The following is a 16251-nucleotide window of genomic DNA, read 5'->3' as shown; positions in this document are numbered from 1 at the left end:
GTGGACAAAGACCAAGACGGAGTGCGAAGCCTTGGTAATTGTGTTAGCACCGCTGAAATATGCTATTCTATTCAATAAAGCACATAAATAGTCTTTACTTGGGTTTACAAGGTATTTACGGGTCTGCTTTTGTTTGACAGAATGGATGTTCTTCCATGGGACAGACTGCCAAGAAATGGACAATTTCATACAAATGTATCCACTACTATCTTGATAGAAAATGGTACACTGGATATAACAGGAGCAGAAAAGAAGAAGTGGAAGGCCCAGACACAAATAGGCAAGAGGAGATGTACATGTTGTACGGGTCCATGCAAGTCTATATGAACACATTTTCAACATAGTCCATGTCCAGTCATTGATGTCGCTTGCATTTCACTTAAATGCTTTGGACGAACTTTTAAACCCTTTATCCACATCCCAGTGGGTGAAATCACATCTATCCCAATGTAAAAATATCAACACCCACATTTTCAATACAGATTTATGAGAAAGGCTTTAAGCTGTAAGGATTAAAAATGAATTCCCGTCATTCAGAATCTTTCCATCTGATGTACTGTGTTTTTCATGTCCTCTACGTTTCCATCCTAACAAATGCTCTTTACAGTGAACACTATGCCAAGGAGGCTCACCAGTTCAGAGGTGCCATTCTGCTTGCACTGCTCCATGACTTGCAAATACAGTCTCTTAGCTCAAGGCCCCACAGCTAGCTAAGCAAGTCTGTGTGGTTTTTTAAATTAGTTTGCATTATAAAATCCTTGGCATAAAATAAATTAATCTCAATTTTTGTGAGGTTGTAATCTATTAATAAAATAATGCTACATCACAAAAGAAATTCCACCTGTCCCTAGTTGTTCAAACCTATGATAATATTCCACGATTTAATAGTCAGATGTAAAACAGAAATTCCATCCATCCATTATCCAACCCGCTATATCCTAACTACTGGGTCACGGGGTCTGCTGGAGCCAATCCCAGCCAACACAGGGTGCAAGGCAGGAAACAAACCCCGGGCGGGGTGCCAGCCCACCGCAGGGCGCACACACACACACCCCAAGCACACACAAAAAGGAACACTTAATGATAAATCAGTAAGTCAGATAGAGGTTTTACCAAAGACTCAGTCTTCTTTCTTTATTGGCAGTGGAAAATAAAAAGTTTCAGTATTTTATTGAAAGCAATAAATAATACTGTGATAAAAATAGCTCATAAGTACTCAGACTGTACATATTTTGTTACAAGTTTGTGAAATGTAAAAGGAGAAACAGAAAACATTAAATGGTACAATAACAAATAAATTGTACATATATATATATTTATAATCTTAAACTCCAAAAGTAATGGAAAAGAGTAACATCAGTATACAAAGAAACACATCGGGTCTTTTTCTATGGGATTGTCCGAAAAAATCCCCAACTTAAAGTAAAAACACTGAGGAAGCTGCTCATCTGAATGAACCAAAATACACATTCAGAAACACTTGAGCCATTAGTGTGATTGTGGAAAAAATGCAATTATTACAAGGAAAATATAACAGAATTAAAAACAATATAAGGCTTGATTAAAAGTCAGTGTACAATAGAAACTTTTAAAAACTGTGCATTATCTGACTCGCCTATAAAGTGAGGCCACAGTGAGTTGGAATTGGTCCGTTAAAGACTGAAAACCCATTGCATCAGCTACTTTAGGCAGGCTTTCAGTGACAGGACAGGAATGAACGTATTCTGCCTCTGTGGTGTGCTGAAGGTTTACTCCGGGGGAACTTGCAGCTGACTGGCATCTTCGGTTGTGTACACAGTATGCGTGGTCATTTCTCCCCCTTCAATATCAACTTCTTTGTATGGCTTTCCACAGGTACATTTTGGTATCACAGTGAAAGAGTTTATAGGATATAAAGAAGCAATGACAGGCTTAATACCGTTATTTGTTTTTCACATTATCCACAAATTTAAGGTATCTGAAATCAGACATACCACTTAGTAAAAAAAGTGCCTCAAAGACCAAAATAATTAGGCATTTCCTTACAATAGGCCACTGTATTGGCAGATTATGTAAAATAATGTATTTTTAATCCATAAAAACTTGTATAAGTAGAGGAAATGTGAAAACCATGGCTAACGGACAACCCCTGGTCACCCGCAAAAAATTAGTGTTATAAGAACAGGATTATTACTTTCAAAATTAACATCCCATTGTACATTCATTTTCCTTTTTAAAGAACTACATTTTAAAAGGTTAAATATCGCTATAAAAGTCAAAAAAGTCCCCCCTTAGAAGGTAAAGTTGTATGAGTATTTAGCAAATGGAAGCTCAAAATAGAATATTCCATCAATTTACATAAATAAAAGCAACATTTTTGTAAAATATTTTCTCTATAGTACTCAGGAGATTTGAGAACTTGCTATATAGACTTTGAATAAAATATTTATAGTGTCCTTATAAGAAGTATCATTACATCACAAACTCCTTCCTCCTGAATTCTGAAATGTCACTTGACAATGCTGTATCACCTATAGAAGTAGTGGGGATAAACTAGAAAGAAAGAAAGAAAGAAAGAAAGAAAGAAAGAAAGAAAGAAAGAAAGAAAGAAACAAACAAAGAAAAATGAATCCTGCAATATGAACCAAGTTTGTCATAGAAAAGTATAATTCTGCAGTACAAGCAAAGGGTGACATTCTCTGAAAATTACTAAAGATTTCAAATTTGGAGGGTTGTAAAGTACCGTGTGGCCATAAATCCTCCTGAAAAGAGCAGCGTAAGAACCAAACCTTACTACTTAGTAATAGTACTTAAACAAATTAATGCGTTCAATTCTGAATTCTGCCAAAGATGTTAGCAACCAATTATGAAAGAGAATAGTTCAATATACTGACGTTTTACTTTGATTTACTGTATAACTTAATTGATAAAAATAAAAAAAGTAAAATGCACCAAGGGAAGATGCTAAATTGGAATCACCTAATTGTTGGTGCAGAATTGATTTTCATTACTTTAACAGCTACAAATGGGAGGAGAAAAAAAAAAAAAAATCACATAATTATTAAATATTCACTCACCTACAGGAACTGTTAACAGGAGTAGGTCCTTACTGTAGCAGAATCCATTCTTGTAACCTCAGATACACAACCTGATTGCCCAACCAAAGGAGAAAAGCATGCAAATTTGAACATGCGGTTAATACATTTCAAAATGTTAGCAACCTACTAAATGCTTTCAGTACCTTATAAAATAAGCCACGCAGAAAGAAGAAGAAGAAACAGGATCGGGGGGACACAATGAAACTACCTGGCTGTTTGAGTTGCATAAAAAAGTAACCGATTCTGAACATTTCACTTCCTGGGTGAGATTTATGGATCCAAAACAGTGCAACTTTAGCAAGTAAACTTTGACAACACTCACATTTATCTGTGAAACAAAGGTTTACTGTTTCAGTGGACATTTAAGGCCTTTAATACTATTTATGATTAATTATACTGCAAAAATGAAGTTTTTTGTTTTGTTTTTCTACATCAAGTCATTAAATCTCATTATTGTAAGATTTATCGGCTTATAAAAATGTGTACTTAAGTTTATTTAGCTTATTTACAAAAAACCCTATCAAGTAACATCTGCTTACCCTGTTGGCAGATTTTACTGCTAAATAAAATCCTCCGTGTTTCATGTTTTTGCCTATGCATTTGTGTGGTGTATGCATTAAATTATACATTACCTACAACAACAAACACACTGCAAAAGCCTAACCATTTCCTTTTTAACATTTATCCCACCAGCAGTACATGCAAGGGGATGACTAAATCGGGGCAAGCAGTCACTCAGATTGTAAAAGTGAAAACCATAACAGCTGATCGGTTTACAAAATACACAACTTCAGCATTTAATGTATTAAAAAAAGAATGAAAAAAATCTGAAAACTGAAGTACCCTTTACAAGAAAAACATGATTCTGCAAAAATGTTGAAAAAACTGTCTAGCTTATTAAAGCATATTTAAAAGGGAAGCACTGGTGGCTTGCATTAACCACCCTCTTGGGAATTAATTAATAAAGAGAGGAAAAAACAAACCTCACATCACTCAGCCACAGACTAAATCTAAACACTATATACTGCACACATCTCACATGGATTACAATCTATCAGTTAAGGTGTAAATATGTTGGCATTAAATAATAAATGTTAGTTTCTAATATTTAATCGTGCACTACTGAATTTGAGGAGAGAAAAGTTAAAACAACACTTCATAATGAAACTTTAGCTTCATGCACTATTATAAAATAAAGGGCATCGGACAACCCAGGTAAACCTAGATAAGAACTGCTGAATGAGTTATCCTTTTTGCCTTTAAGTTTTACAAAGGGGAAAAAAACAAACACACACACAAACATAATTGATGCAAATCTACTCATCTGCATGCTCTTGCACAGAGAAATTAGCAATTATTTTACGTACCATCCATCTGCATTTTCTTTGCCTGCATAGAAGGGGAGGACATTGTGGAATTGACTCTGAAGTTTGCAGGGAGTGTTTCGGCTGACCCAGGGCTCATTCCTCTAACATCTTTTGGTCTGAACTTCTTCCTCCAAGAAGGAGCTCTCCTGAAGTTCTTGTCATCATCCTGAAAGAAGGGAAGATGCACTGTGATGTTCTCGGTTTAGTCTTAAAACAGATTTTTAAGATTGCAATACTATTCAGCTTTGGAATAAAACAAAATAAATATTAGGTCTTAAAAGACTGCAGTAAGTACTAATTATTGTTTAAGGTGAAGCAGGTACGTTTTTTCATATACACATTATGATTGATTAGTGAGGATAAGTATGCTATTTATTTCATGTCAAAGTAATATAAAGTCAGTTAGGTATACTTTTCTGTTGATATTGAAGTATATGAAGATTATTATATTTTGTTACTATTCATTTTTTGATATTTAAGTATAAAAAATGGGATTGCAATTTCTTCATTTACAAATGCTCTAAATTTTGCACACATTTACACCTTTAAGTATTTTTTATGCAAAATAAAGGACAATAGCTGTGTAAGCCATGTTGCTGTGTTCTCATCTTATAAGCTCATCACATATTTATTTGACCAGTCTGAGCTCCATACTTGTAAATCATCATTGTAAATGAAGAGGAGCATTGATTAAAATAGCTTATTTAAAGCTTAGCAATTGTGTAAAGGGAAAAACAAAAAAACCATAATAAAATTAGCAAAAGCTACTACATTAACATACTTTATGGTAAAAAATATAAAAAATGCCACTCAACAAGGTGAGATGACCGCAAGGAACACCAAAAGTATTAGCATTCGAAAGTAGATCAAAGTAGGTATGAACTGATAACATACGTGCTTGTCAGAAGTAAATAAACCAATACAGTCTAGTAAATTTGAGATACGACTCTCAGCAGGATGATGAAAGAACAAAAAATGAAAAAGATTAAGCAGAAGAGTAAACAGGAACAAGTACCTACAAGAATGGTGCAAAAGATTTTCAACTTTCGACAGAGCATGAGAATGCTCATACGAGACACAACAAAATGAACATAAAAAATAGCATTACAGAACACTTGCAACAACTAGTTTAAACGTTCTATAATAAATGCAGGCTTGTGGAAATGCAGCCTTTTAAAATATACGTTTAAAAACTTTTATCGTTGCAGTTTCACAAATGCTATGCATTTTTTTCTGTTTTAGAATAGCACTCATTCCAAAACACTGGCAGGATTCATGATCATAGTTTATCTTCTAAAGAAAGCCATTTTAAAACTTCTTTTCTTTATTGATGACACTTATTTATTGTCAACAATTTCAAAATTGATAAAGAAAAAAAATGAATGCATAGAAGTAAACCATGTACACACATTGGATCTGTTGATTATTTCTCACTTATGCAGCAATGGGCTTTAATTTTGATTATTTTACTGTTCTCAAGAGCATTCACATACTATGAAAAATAAAATCCAAAATAAAGCACTGCAAATATTTACTAGTTAAAGAAAGTAACAGCAAAGTTGCTATGACAGGGAAAGGTTGAGATATATTACATCAATAAGGAGCAAATCATATTGCCATGTTACTAATGTAAGCTTCAAATATTAAGTTGGAATCTGTAGTGCATTCTAAATTTGTATAGGGATACATTAATAACTATTACAGCAGTGTCAACATCAGAACAAAATAGTTCAACCAGAAAGAATAGAACCGGGTCACTTCTATGAGAGCTCACATATCAAACTTCAAAGCCCAAAATGATGAGACAAAATAAAAACAAGAGAAAAGAAAACCAGATAAAGTATGTGACAATGCTGCTATCTGCTGCATGAATCTGCAAATAAAAAAACAAGAAATTTGACAAACGAGATGATACCATTCAGTCTATCAAGCCTGTTTGTTTAGCCAATAGCTAAGCTTTCGCAATATCTCATGCAGCAGCACATGTCCTTAACTCCAGTGGTGTACCTGATTGCTCTCCTCTGCACAGCTTCATGTGCTGCTATGTTTATCTTACACCGTGGTAACCAGAACTGCACACAGCTCTCCAGATGTGATCTCACTAATGCATTATATAGTTTAGGCATTACATCCCTTGACTTAAATTCAATAGTTTTATGATATAATATTTAATATAATCTTTATTTGCCTTTTTAATTGCTTCTGTGCACTGCTTAGTTAATGAAACTGTCCGTTTCAGAGGTTGCTTTCCGTATGAAAGTGTCGCTCATCATGTATTTATAATTGATATTTCTTTTGCCCGCGTGTAGCACTTTTCTACATTACATTGCATTTTTCGAGTGTTCACCCAGCTTTGAAAGTTGTCCAGGTCTTTTTGAATTCTTTTTGCTGCCTCATCAGTGTCTGCCATCTCGCCAAAATTAGTGTCATCTGTGAATTTGACAAATTTACTAACTATACCAGAATCAATGTTATTAATATAAATCAGAGAAAGTAATGGTCCAAGGACAGACCCCTGAAGGACTCCACTGATCGCATCTCTCCATTCTCTTATCTGTACTTTCTTTTTGGTTAACCAACTACAGATTCACATTTTGTAGGTTACCTCTGATGCCTACAGCTTCTAGTTACAGAATTAATCTTTGGTGTGGTACTGTATCAAATGCTTCTTGGAAGGCTAGAGAAATCGTTGTATGCTTCGTTTTTGTCAATTATTCTGGTTGCTTCTTCAAAAAAACCTAAAAGGTTGGTTTGGCAAGACTGTTCTCTAAAAACCCATGCTGGCTGCTATTTAGAATATTATTACATATAATGGTCTATTAATTTTATAAAGAAAAATTAAGAGCCAGGTCCTACATCAATATGAAAATTACAAATTACTAGTACTGTAGATCAAGTAATGTATGTCAATGACAAAGTAGTATTTAGAATACTCAAAAATATGATTTCATATTAAACTAAATAATGCACTAAGTAAAGAAACTGGGTGAAACTGTCAAATCTGTTTAAAAATTGTAGCCAGGCCCCCAAAGTTTTTTTTTGTTTTACAAGAAGCAATTTATGGATAAGTAAAATCCAAAGAGCTACTAAATTTAAAACCTTAGTCTTTCAGATTGTATCAGGTCTCAAAATGAAAGAGTGGGATGTAAACCTCCATCTTTTGTGAATAAGCAGGGCCACATTTATCGGACATGCTTAAAATTAAGTATAATACATATTTTCACTGCACATTATTTGTATTATACTTTCCTGGGTGAACCTTTGTACAAATTATTATGATGTCCCAAACTTGTTTTTAGTGCTGTTGGACAGACTGGCATTATCCATTTTGTCAGGTGTTTGGCTTAGCAAGCCATTGCCAGACACTCTTAATGTCAGCTTTTTTAAGTGATCTTCTCATTGGAATGCAGATTTCAAAACTTATCTGATAAAATACCAGACCATTCAACATTGTCTGGGAATCACTTGGAAGAACAAGCAGACACCCAAATTCAAACAAAGGACCATAACTAAAGAATGTGTAACAATGAAGGACAGACTTTTGCACCAATAGTTAATGAAAAGGATGAATTTATGTGCACCCAAGAAACCAATAAGGACTCGCTTTCCTTTTTAAAACCTCAAATACACCTTAACTCAATGCTTCCTCCATTAAGCTGACTGTTTAACCTGGTTGTGACCACTGCTGTATAGCTGAGATCCCAGAGCTGATAGTGTGTGGCCGTAATGAAACGGGAGCAATCCATTCTACTCCAAAGGGTAATTGGGGCTGGAATGAAAAATGGAAGACTGTCGACAAAAGGAATTGGACAAGGGGTGCCATTAGTCCAACCTTTGTTAAGATACCAAGTGCCTCTTCAGGGAAAGACCATATACAAAAGGCCACAAAATTGTCTTGCTGAAAACAGCAACTGCCTCATCCCTAATTGTCCAGAAAACATGATTTTGCTAGCAACAAGAGGACTGAAATGGCAAGTCTGAACCTCAAAAAGAAATTGCAACACTGCCACAACCAGAAGGTGTGACCAAGGTGAAGAATGAGACAAGCTGCTAAAATAAAGTGCATTGAAAATCTTTCCATGTCTGGAGAAAGTTGATCAGGAAATAAAGTATAAGATTAAACCTGCAAATGTATTAGGGTGTTGGTGACACTATAACTGAAAGATAATAACCTTGTGAAAGATAATTTTGGCCATTATGAGTTTCTTATGCTAATTCCAGTAAGAAAATAAAAATTAGTATTTCACACACACTTAAAACAAAAAAAACTCTGGGTTTTGGGAGTACTGGGAGTGTGTGAGCAAATGCTTCTTGAACTCAAGAATTGAAAGAATAGAACTCATAAGTTATGCGCCTTTTTCTCTAGGAGAGAAATTTTTCAGCTAAGCTTTTATAACTGTATGTTTTGTCCTTATCTATCGATCATTAAGAAAGCGTAATCTGCACAAAGAATAATACAGAGTGTATCACCTAGGTTTAAAAGACTGTGATAAATTGCTTTAGTACTGTTTTTAACTGCTTGCTTTGAATTTTATCCTATAGAGTGAATCTGAGAAAATGAACTTGGTTGAAATGCTTGTTGCTTGACTTTCAAAATAATCTAGATTTTCCAGAGAAGAAAGGAAGCAGTGGTTAGGTTTTAATAACATGGAACAGAACTGAACTTGCTGAAGAAGCAAATCGGTAAATGTAACTAAATTACTTCCTCGCACTGAATTTGTTGAGACAATCCACACTCCTGAAACTGGAATTGCCAGTTCAAACAGTTGAAGATGGAGACAGGGATCTTGTAAAAACAGTGCAAGACCCTAAAGACACTGTTCCAAACCGTGTTTGATGATACACAGGCAGTAAATCAAAGACATGCAAGGATCAAGCTGACAATTGATAGGGAGAAACTGTATTTTCCTGTATCTCAAGCTGATCCAGAACTGCACGTGCCCCCACCTCAAGCAGAAGAGAAGTTCTGCTGGCTAGTGTGTAGGAATAAAGCTGCTGCACCAAGCAATCACCAACAGAACTTATAAAAATAAGCACTGAACGTTTTGCAACAAGATCAGAGTAAGACATTTGAAGCATCAGGGGCCTCATGTATAACTGCTTGTGTAGAATTCACCCTACAAAATGGAATATAGACAAAATTAGAAATGTGCATATGCACAAAAAATTTAGATGCATAAAACTGTGCTTAAGCAAAGTTCTGTTCAGTTTCTCTTTATAGGTCCCAATCAATGTGAATTTTAATACACATGCACGCGCCTACACACCCACCCTGACTTAGAATATTGCCTATTTGTATATGTCTCTCTAGTATAAAAAGAAATCCTGTCCTGGAAAGCAAAAGCAAGGCTACGATACGTGATCTTCTCGGAAGACATTTAAAAGACCCACAAGACCAAAAAACTTGCCACAGTGGTCTCGCGGGGACCGTAAACATGAGATTCTTGCAAGACACGCCATACTTACAATCTATCAAATAGGACAATGGGGGCAGCAAAACATTCAGTCTTGTGAAGGATTTTGAGCACATACAGATCAGGGTCTTAGCGCATATAAAGCGTATAAGGACATATGTTATAAAAGAAACATCGACAAATAAGCGAAGAAGAAATGAGTGCGGAGAAAAGACACTGAAAAGCGTTGGAAAGGAAAAAGAAAAAAGTAATTATCAGCCCGTAACAAAAAGTGGAAATTAAATAAAGCACGCACAATCAGGCTCAGAATTAAAAGACAGAGTAAAAGACAAAGTAGAACTTCATAAAGACATTCACAAATGTTGCCGCTATACACATGCAGAGCAGATTATGAAAGCATAGCATTCGAAAGGCTCAAAAAAAAAAAAAAAAGTATGCGCGATTCAAATGTGGAGAACGTTAAAGAATATGAAAGTAGGAAAATTAGAAAGTATAAAAAAAAAAAAGTAAAGATCGCAGTAGTGCAAACAAACGGAAATTAATACTCAAAAAAGGGAAGATAATCACCACGGACCAGGGGCCTCATGTATAAACGGTGCGTACGCACAGAAATGTTGCGTAAGAACTTTTCCACGTTCAAATCGGGATGTATAAAACCTACACTTGGCGTAAAGCCACGCACTTTTCCACTTTAAGGACATGCTGTCTCAGCCACTGCAAAACGTTTTAAAGCCTTTCCTGTACAGACCTCGCGGTTCAGAAACAGTTTAATCCCAAGAACTTTAAATGCATTCAATCAATTGCTCCTTGTAGAACGGTTTGTACTTGTAAGTACAATCACCCCACTGTAAACTTGCACTACAGTTATATCATCTCACAACCTGGGCCACTTTATAAAGCGCGTATTTACATATTTTTAAGGTGAAATGCAGCAAAATATGTTTGTTAAATTATACACATAAAACTTTAACTTCATTTAAATAATCTATATTCTTCACTGGGAGTGTCGTGAAGGATAGAATAATTAAACATGTACTACGAAAGATATTTCAATGTTCTTTAAACGTTTTGAAGAATCGGCGCTAAGCTTACAGATGGCTTAACGTCTATTACAGAGCTGATTGTATGGCGATCGGTTACTTGGGGAAAGAAAAGCAAGGACTCTTGGGCGCACCAATATATATTGAATATAAAACAGAAAGAGAAAATAACAACACAGCTAAAAACGCAGCGACAAATTTCGACAAAAGATAAATGCTTGTCATGAGCACGAGGCTCATGAAACACATGTTTAATAATGTGCTTTAGCTCCTATCATCATGAAAATGACATCACGTATACATCTCAGTATTTTAGTTATTCAGAGAGCTGTAATATCACAAATGTAATGGATTCTGTGTCCAGTTGGAGGAAGAGAGCCAGTTTAAGAAGCAAGTAGTGATTCACACACATAGATCACATACGAGTAGAAGATCAAATACAAAACAAAGCATTTAACGTGCTACTTTAGTTACGATGGGGTTTGAGAAACTGGTTAATTAAACAATTTTAAGATGAAGTTTATAATGTTCTACTAAATGACAAAATAAACTACGTGATTAAAGTGGAAATGTCGAGATTGAAGTTGACATTTCGTGCTTTTTCCCCACCGTGTGCCTTTTTTCTCTGTACCCTAATAAACTTTCATATGACACTCAGACAGTGGGCTTACAACTCTTCTTTTCACGGCAACTTTGATATGTGACTTCTTTTTTATTTCCGGCACTGTGCGATTTTGTGAATGTGAGCTTTCAAGTTTCTCCAACACGCTATGTCACTCGATCAACTTCATTTTGTTGATTATACCACGGTTTATTTGAACAAATAGTATGTTTTTCCTTTGCTTCCACTTGGTATTCGCTGAAATTCTTATATTTTCCCCCGTGCTTTTCCCATTGTCTTTTCACAGAAGGCTGCGCTTAAGGGCGATTTATATTGATTTGCAAATTCAAATAGGCGTAATTCTGGGAGGATTTGGGGCGTTACATAATGCGCGTGCACGAGCGTTAGTTTTCACGCTGGTCGGGATTTATGTAGCGGAAGAACGTGGAAGTTGGAGTACGCACAGATTCCTGCATCTGGATTTTTCTGTGCGTAAGCACATTTTGGCTTTTGTGCTTACGCCATGTTATAGTGCGAGTTCTACGCACGGCGTTATATATGAGGCCCCAGGTGTCATTGAAAAAAAAAAGCAGGACAAAGTGAGGTCAGAGGTAAAAGACAGAGTAGAAAACAAAGTGAAAAGTCATAAAGAGGTTAAAAAACAAAAGGGCCAAACACCAGCAGAGCCGGTTAGAGATAACACAGCTGTACTTATCAATAGCACCTGATGACTCCGACTCTTTCGATACACTAACACAATGTCTTACTGGTATTTCTGAATGGATGAATTGTAATTTTCTCAAACTAAATAAAGAGAAAACTGAAATTTTAGTAATTGGCAATAATGGATTCAGTGAGGTTATCAGAAATAAACTTGATGCACTAGGATTAAACGTTAAGACGGAAGTAAAAAATTTAGGGGTAACCGTTGACTGTAATCTGAATTTTAAATCGCATATTCATCAGACCACTAGGACAGCATTTTTTCACTTAAGAAACATAGCTAAAGTTAGACCTCTTATATCATTGAAAGATGCGGAGAAATTAATTCATGCTTTTGTTTTCAGTAGACTAGATTACTGTAACGCACTCCTCTCAGGACTACCCAAAAAAGACATAAATCATTTGCAACGAGTGCAGAATGCAGCTGCTAGAATCCTAACTGGGAAAAGAAAATCCGAACACATTTCTCCAGTTTTGATGTCACTACACTGGTTGCCTGTGTCATTCAGGATTGACTTTAAAATACTGCTTATGGTTTATAAAGCCTTAAATAATCTCGCTCCATCTTATATATTGGAATGCCTGACGCGTTATATTCCAAATCGTAACCTTAGATCTTCAAATGAGTGTCTCCTTAGAATTCCAAAAGCTAAACTTAAAAGAAGTGGTGAGGCGGCCTTCTGTTGTTATGCACCCAAAATCTGGAATAGCCAATAGGAATTCGCCAGGCAAATACAGTAGAGCACTTTAAAACACTGCTGAAAACACATTACTTTAACATGGCCTTTTTATAACTTCAATTTAATCTTAATACTGATACTCTGCATGTTCAATTCTTCATAATAATTATTCACAGTGGCTCCAAAATCCATACTGACCCCTACTCTCTCTTCTGTTTCTTTTTCCGGTTTGTTTGTGGTGGCGGCCTGCGCCACCAACACCTACTCAAAGCATCATGAGGCACCAACATTGATGGACTGAAAGCCAGAAGTCTACATGACCATCATCATCAGGTCCTTCCATGAAAACCCTAAATACAAAGAGGACTGTTTGACTTATGTTAGGTAGATTGCCCAGAGGGGACTGGGCGGTCTCTTGGTCTGGAACCCCTACAGATTTTATTTCTTTCTCCAGCCTTTGGAGTTTTTTTTTGTTTTTTCTGTCCACCCTGGCCATCGGACCTTACTCTTATTCTATGTTAATTAATGTTGACTTATGTTTATCTTTTATTGTGTCTTCTATTTCTCTATTCATTTTGTAAAGCACTTTGAGCTACATTTTTTTGTATGAATATGTGCTATATAAATAAATGTTGATTGATTGATTGATTGATAATTCAGGACAGGTTTCTCTGTTTGGAATTTCAGCACAGACAAAACGATCTACATCATCAGCAGTTAATAATTTTTTTTTTTTTTTACAAAGTAACCAATAAATGCATGTGAGGTAAACCACATTTTTGAAATTTTCTGACTTAAACTTCAAAGCCTTACAATATTTACATTCTTCTGATGTGTCACCTATGTCCATATATTCGATCTCTATTTGCCTTTTCGTTATTTCTTCGAGTAATAATTTCAGTTTTTTTGTGCTAATGTGAAGTTTAGTTTTTTTTTTGACACTCTTTTTCCTGCTTTCATATTCAGTATCTTGCTCTGCATGTTTTTTGCGCCTACGTTTTTTGGGGGTCATTTGAATTCCAGTTTTCATTATCTCTAACCTGACAAAGTCATTAAACACATGTCTCACTGACCTCATTTAAAAGATTCAGCATATTTGGACTCAAAAGATTCCAAATATTGTTTTTACAGAAGTTCTGAAATAAAAGTTAAACTAATGAAATAGCAACAATTCAAAGAAAAAAAATCTTAAAAGTGTGTCTGGAAAACCAAACATGGGAGTTGGTGAGCGAAGCGAGCAGAGGGCGAAGCCCCCTAGTAAATCAATCTAAATAGCCCCTTCTGTTCAGTGTTTTGTTAAAAGACAATGGCAAAAGCAAGTGTAAACACGAAAAAATTCAACAAATACAAACAGGAGGTCCTGCCAAGTGAAGTGGATGCAAACAAAAACGTACCATTTGGTGGCTTAAGCAAAAGTAATTGCTGGAGTAGTACAGTGTGGTGAAGTTCAAGTTCAGAAAATTGCAAAGTGCTCAAAATAAAAAAGAAGTGGTCAGATATCAAAGTCAACATGAAAAGGTGAGTTGCAGCCCACAATCCGAGTGTCATATGGAAGCATATTAAGGCCATAGAGAAGGAAAAGAAAAATAGGGACACTAAAGAAAAAAAGGTCTCTGTCAAGATTAAAGTCGAAATGGCAACTTTAGTGTCATTGTTAATTTTGTCATTAAAGTTGACAGTAGTAAACGTCATCTTAAAATCAATGTTTCCTTTACTAGAGTTTCTCAAACTCCCTTGTAACAAAAAGTAGTACGGATGAATATAATGGGACAGGACCCAACGCTAACAATATGATCCTAGTAGTGGGCTAAAAAATAGCAGAAAACTTTTAAACATAAAATGGTCATGCTGAAGGAAACTAGAAATGTGTCAGAATGTTCATGTCTTAAAGGAAAATGTTTTTTGTATGAACTTGTATGTGGCCTGTGTATAATATGCAAGCCAATCCTATTAACAGTATTATCCAGAATGCTGTGCAGTTGATGTAAACAGGAATGATTGTAGAATCCACATGCAATGATGTATCTCTGTTAGCATCGGCAATGAACAAGCAAAAGTTTTTTTTTTTTTTTTTACTAAATATTTAAATGAATGGTTTATAGGAATAAGTTAGCTTTTCAAAGTGGGGGAAGCCTGTTTACTTGAAAAAATTAGTAAAATACTTTGTTGTTTAGAAAAATTAAAGCCATCTTAATATACCCTACAAATCTGCAGAGGCATCACAAGCAGTCTTTTCATTTGCATAGTGAAATTTGCAATTCAACATTATACAGGGGAATTACTGTTTTGGGTTAAAATATATCTAAAAATCACTGTGTGTGCTTTAAACATTCCCAGAGTAAGAGTAAGACTTGCACTGTTCATACTATGTACATGTTTCAAAGAGTAAGTACAAGCAAAACAATATTCCCCCCCAAAAAACTGGTTAAGTTATTCTGATTACTAGTAAGGTTCTCAAGAATAATGTATGAAATTGTATTGGTATAAACACATCCTTTGTGCAACAATAGTTATTGTTTACCTCATCAAGTCTTCTTTCAGTACCCAGGGCAAGAAGATTATTATATTCTCTCTCCAAAACAGATCGTGCCTATTAGAAACAAAGGAAAAATGATTTCAGATATCCCATAAATTCAACTTTAATGAGGGTGTTCTGATATTTACTGCTGCTGTTTATTCCTGACCAAAAAAACAAAAGGCTATCATGGCAAATCTCCAAACCAATCTCTGTCTTGTCTTCTCTTTTTAACTTTCCCCATGACATATGTTATGAGAGTGTGCGGTCATAGCTAGTCTTCCCCTTTTTCACTTTCCTTAACGGTTCAAGTGGTGTGGGAAATTATTTGATTCTCTACACAACATGTGACCAACTGCTATCCATTTTCTAAGCTTTGTGGTACTTGTGACAGGCACCTGACGCATTTGCCTCCAGAGAGCTTAGAGGATTTCATCTGGCCAATGGAATTGCAAGGTCTGTCAGAGACAAGTGTTTACAGACATGGATGAAACTATTAGTACCCTTGCATTTTATTAAAATATTACACCATTCCTCGAGAAAAGTATTGAAATTAAAAGATATCTTATCATCCGTACAAGAATTTCTTTAGTTTCAACTGGAACAATATGTTCCAGTGTTTACTCTGCAAAATGGCTGGACAAAATTATTTGAACTCTTTGGAAATCATGTGAAATAGTGACCTTTCAAGCAATGATTATCACAGGTGTCCTCAATCTTATAAATACTCATTCAGTCAGTTCAAATGGAGAAAAGAACACATGGGTAAGGAACATGGCATAAATGGAGTTCTCCTTCGGCAACAGGGTAATACCAAAGGGGCTTTGGCAACCA

At 35.4% G+C, this 16251-nt stretch overlaps 1 protein-coding gene across 19 annotated transcripts in view; it reads right to left on the bottom strand.

The window, feature by feature from the left end:
• Positions 1-1103: 1103 nt before the first annotated feature.
• LOC120526032 (liprin-alpha-1-like) overlaps positions 1104-16251 on the bottom strand; it is a 175019-nt gene continuing 159871 nt past the window's right edge. For 15 of the 19 annotated variants that reach the window (XM_039748942.1, XM_039748962.1, XM_039748998.1 and 12 more), the window contains 4 exons: positions 15424-15492; positions 4445-4610; positions 3057-3127; positions 1104-2532 (listed from right to left, as the gene is read on the bottom strand). In XM_039748942.1, the coding sequence (XP_039604876.1) occupies positions 3069-3127; positions 4445-4610; positions 15424-15492 (294 nt within the window). In that variant the 3' untranslated portion in view covers positions 1104-2532; positions 3057-3068. The remainder of the gene's footprint in view (positions 2533-3056; positions 3128-4444; positions 4611-15423; positions 15493-16251) is intronic. The other 4 variants (XM_039748928.1, XM_039748989.1, XM_039749016.1 and 1 more) reach the window with 2 other exon arrangements.

The sequence above is a fragment of the Polypterus senegalus genome, chromosome 1 (assembly GCF_016835505.1).
Source record: "Polypterus senegalus isolate Bchr_013 chromosome 1, ASM1683550v1, whole genome shotgun sequence".
NCBI classification, from domain to species: domain Eukaryota; kingdom Metazoa; phylum Chordata; class Cladistia; order Polypteriformes; family Polypteridae; genus Polypterus; species Polypterus senegalus.
Note: the sequence above shows the minus strand (reverse complement) of the source record. Positions and strands in the feature narration are given on the sequence as shown.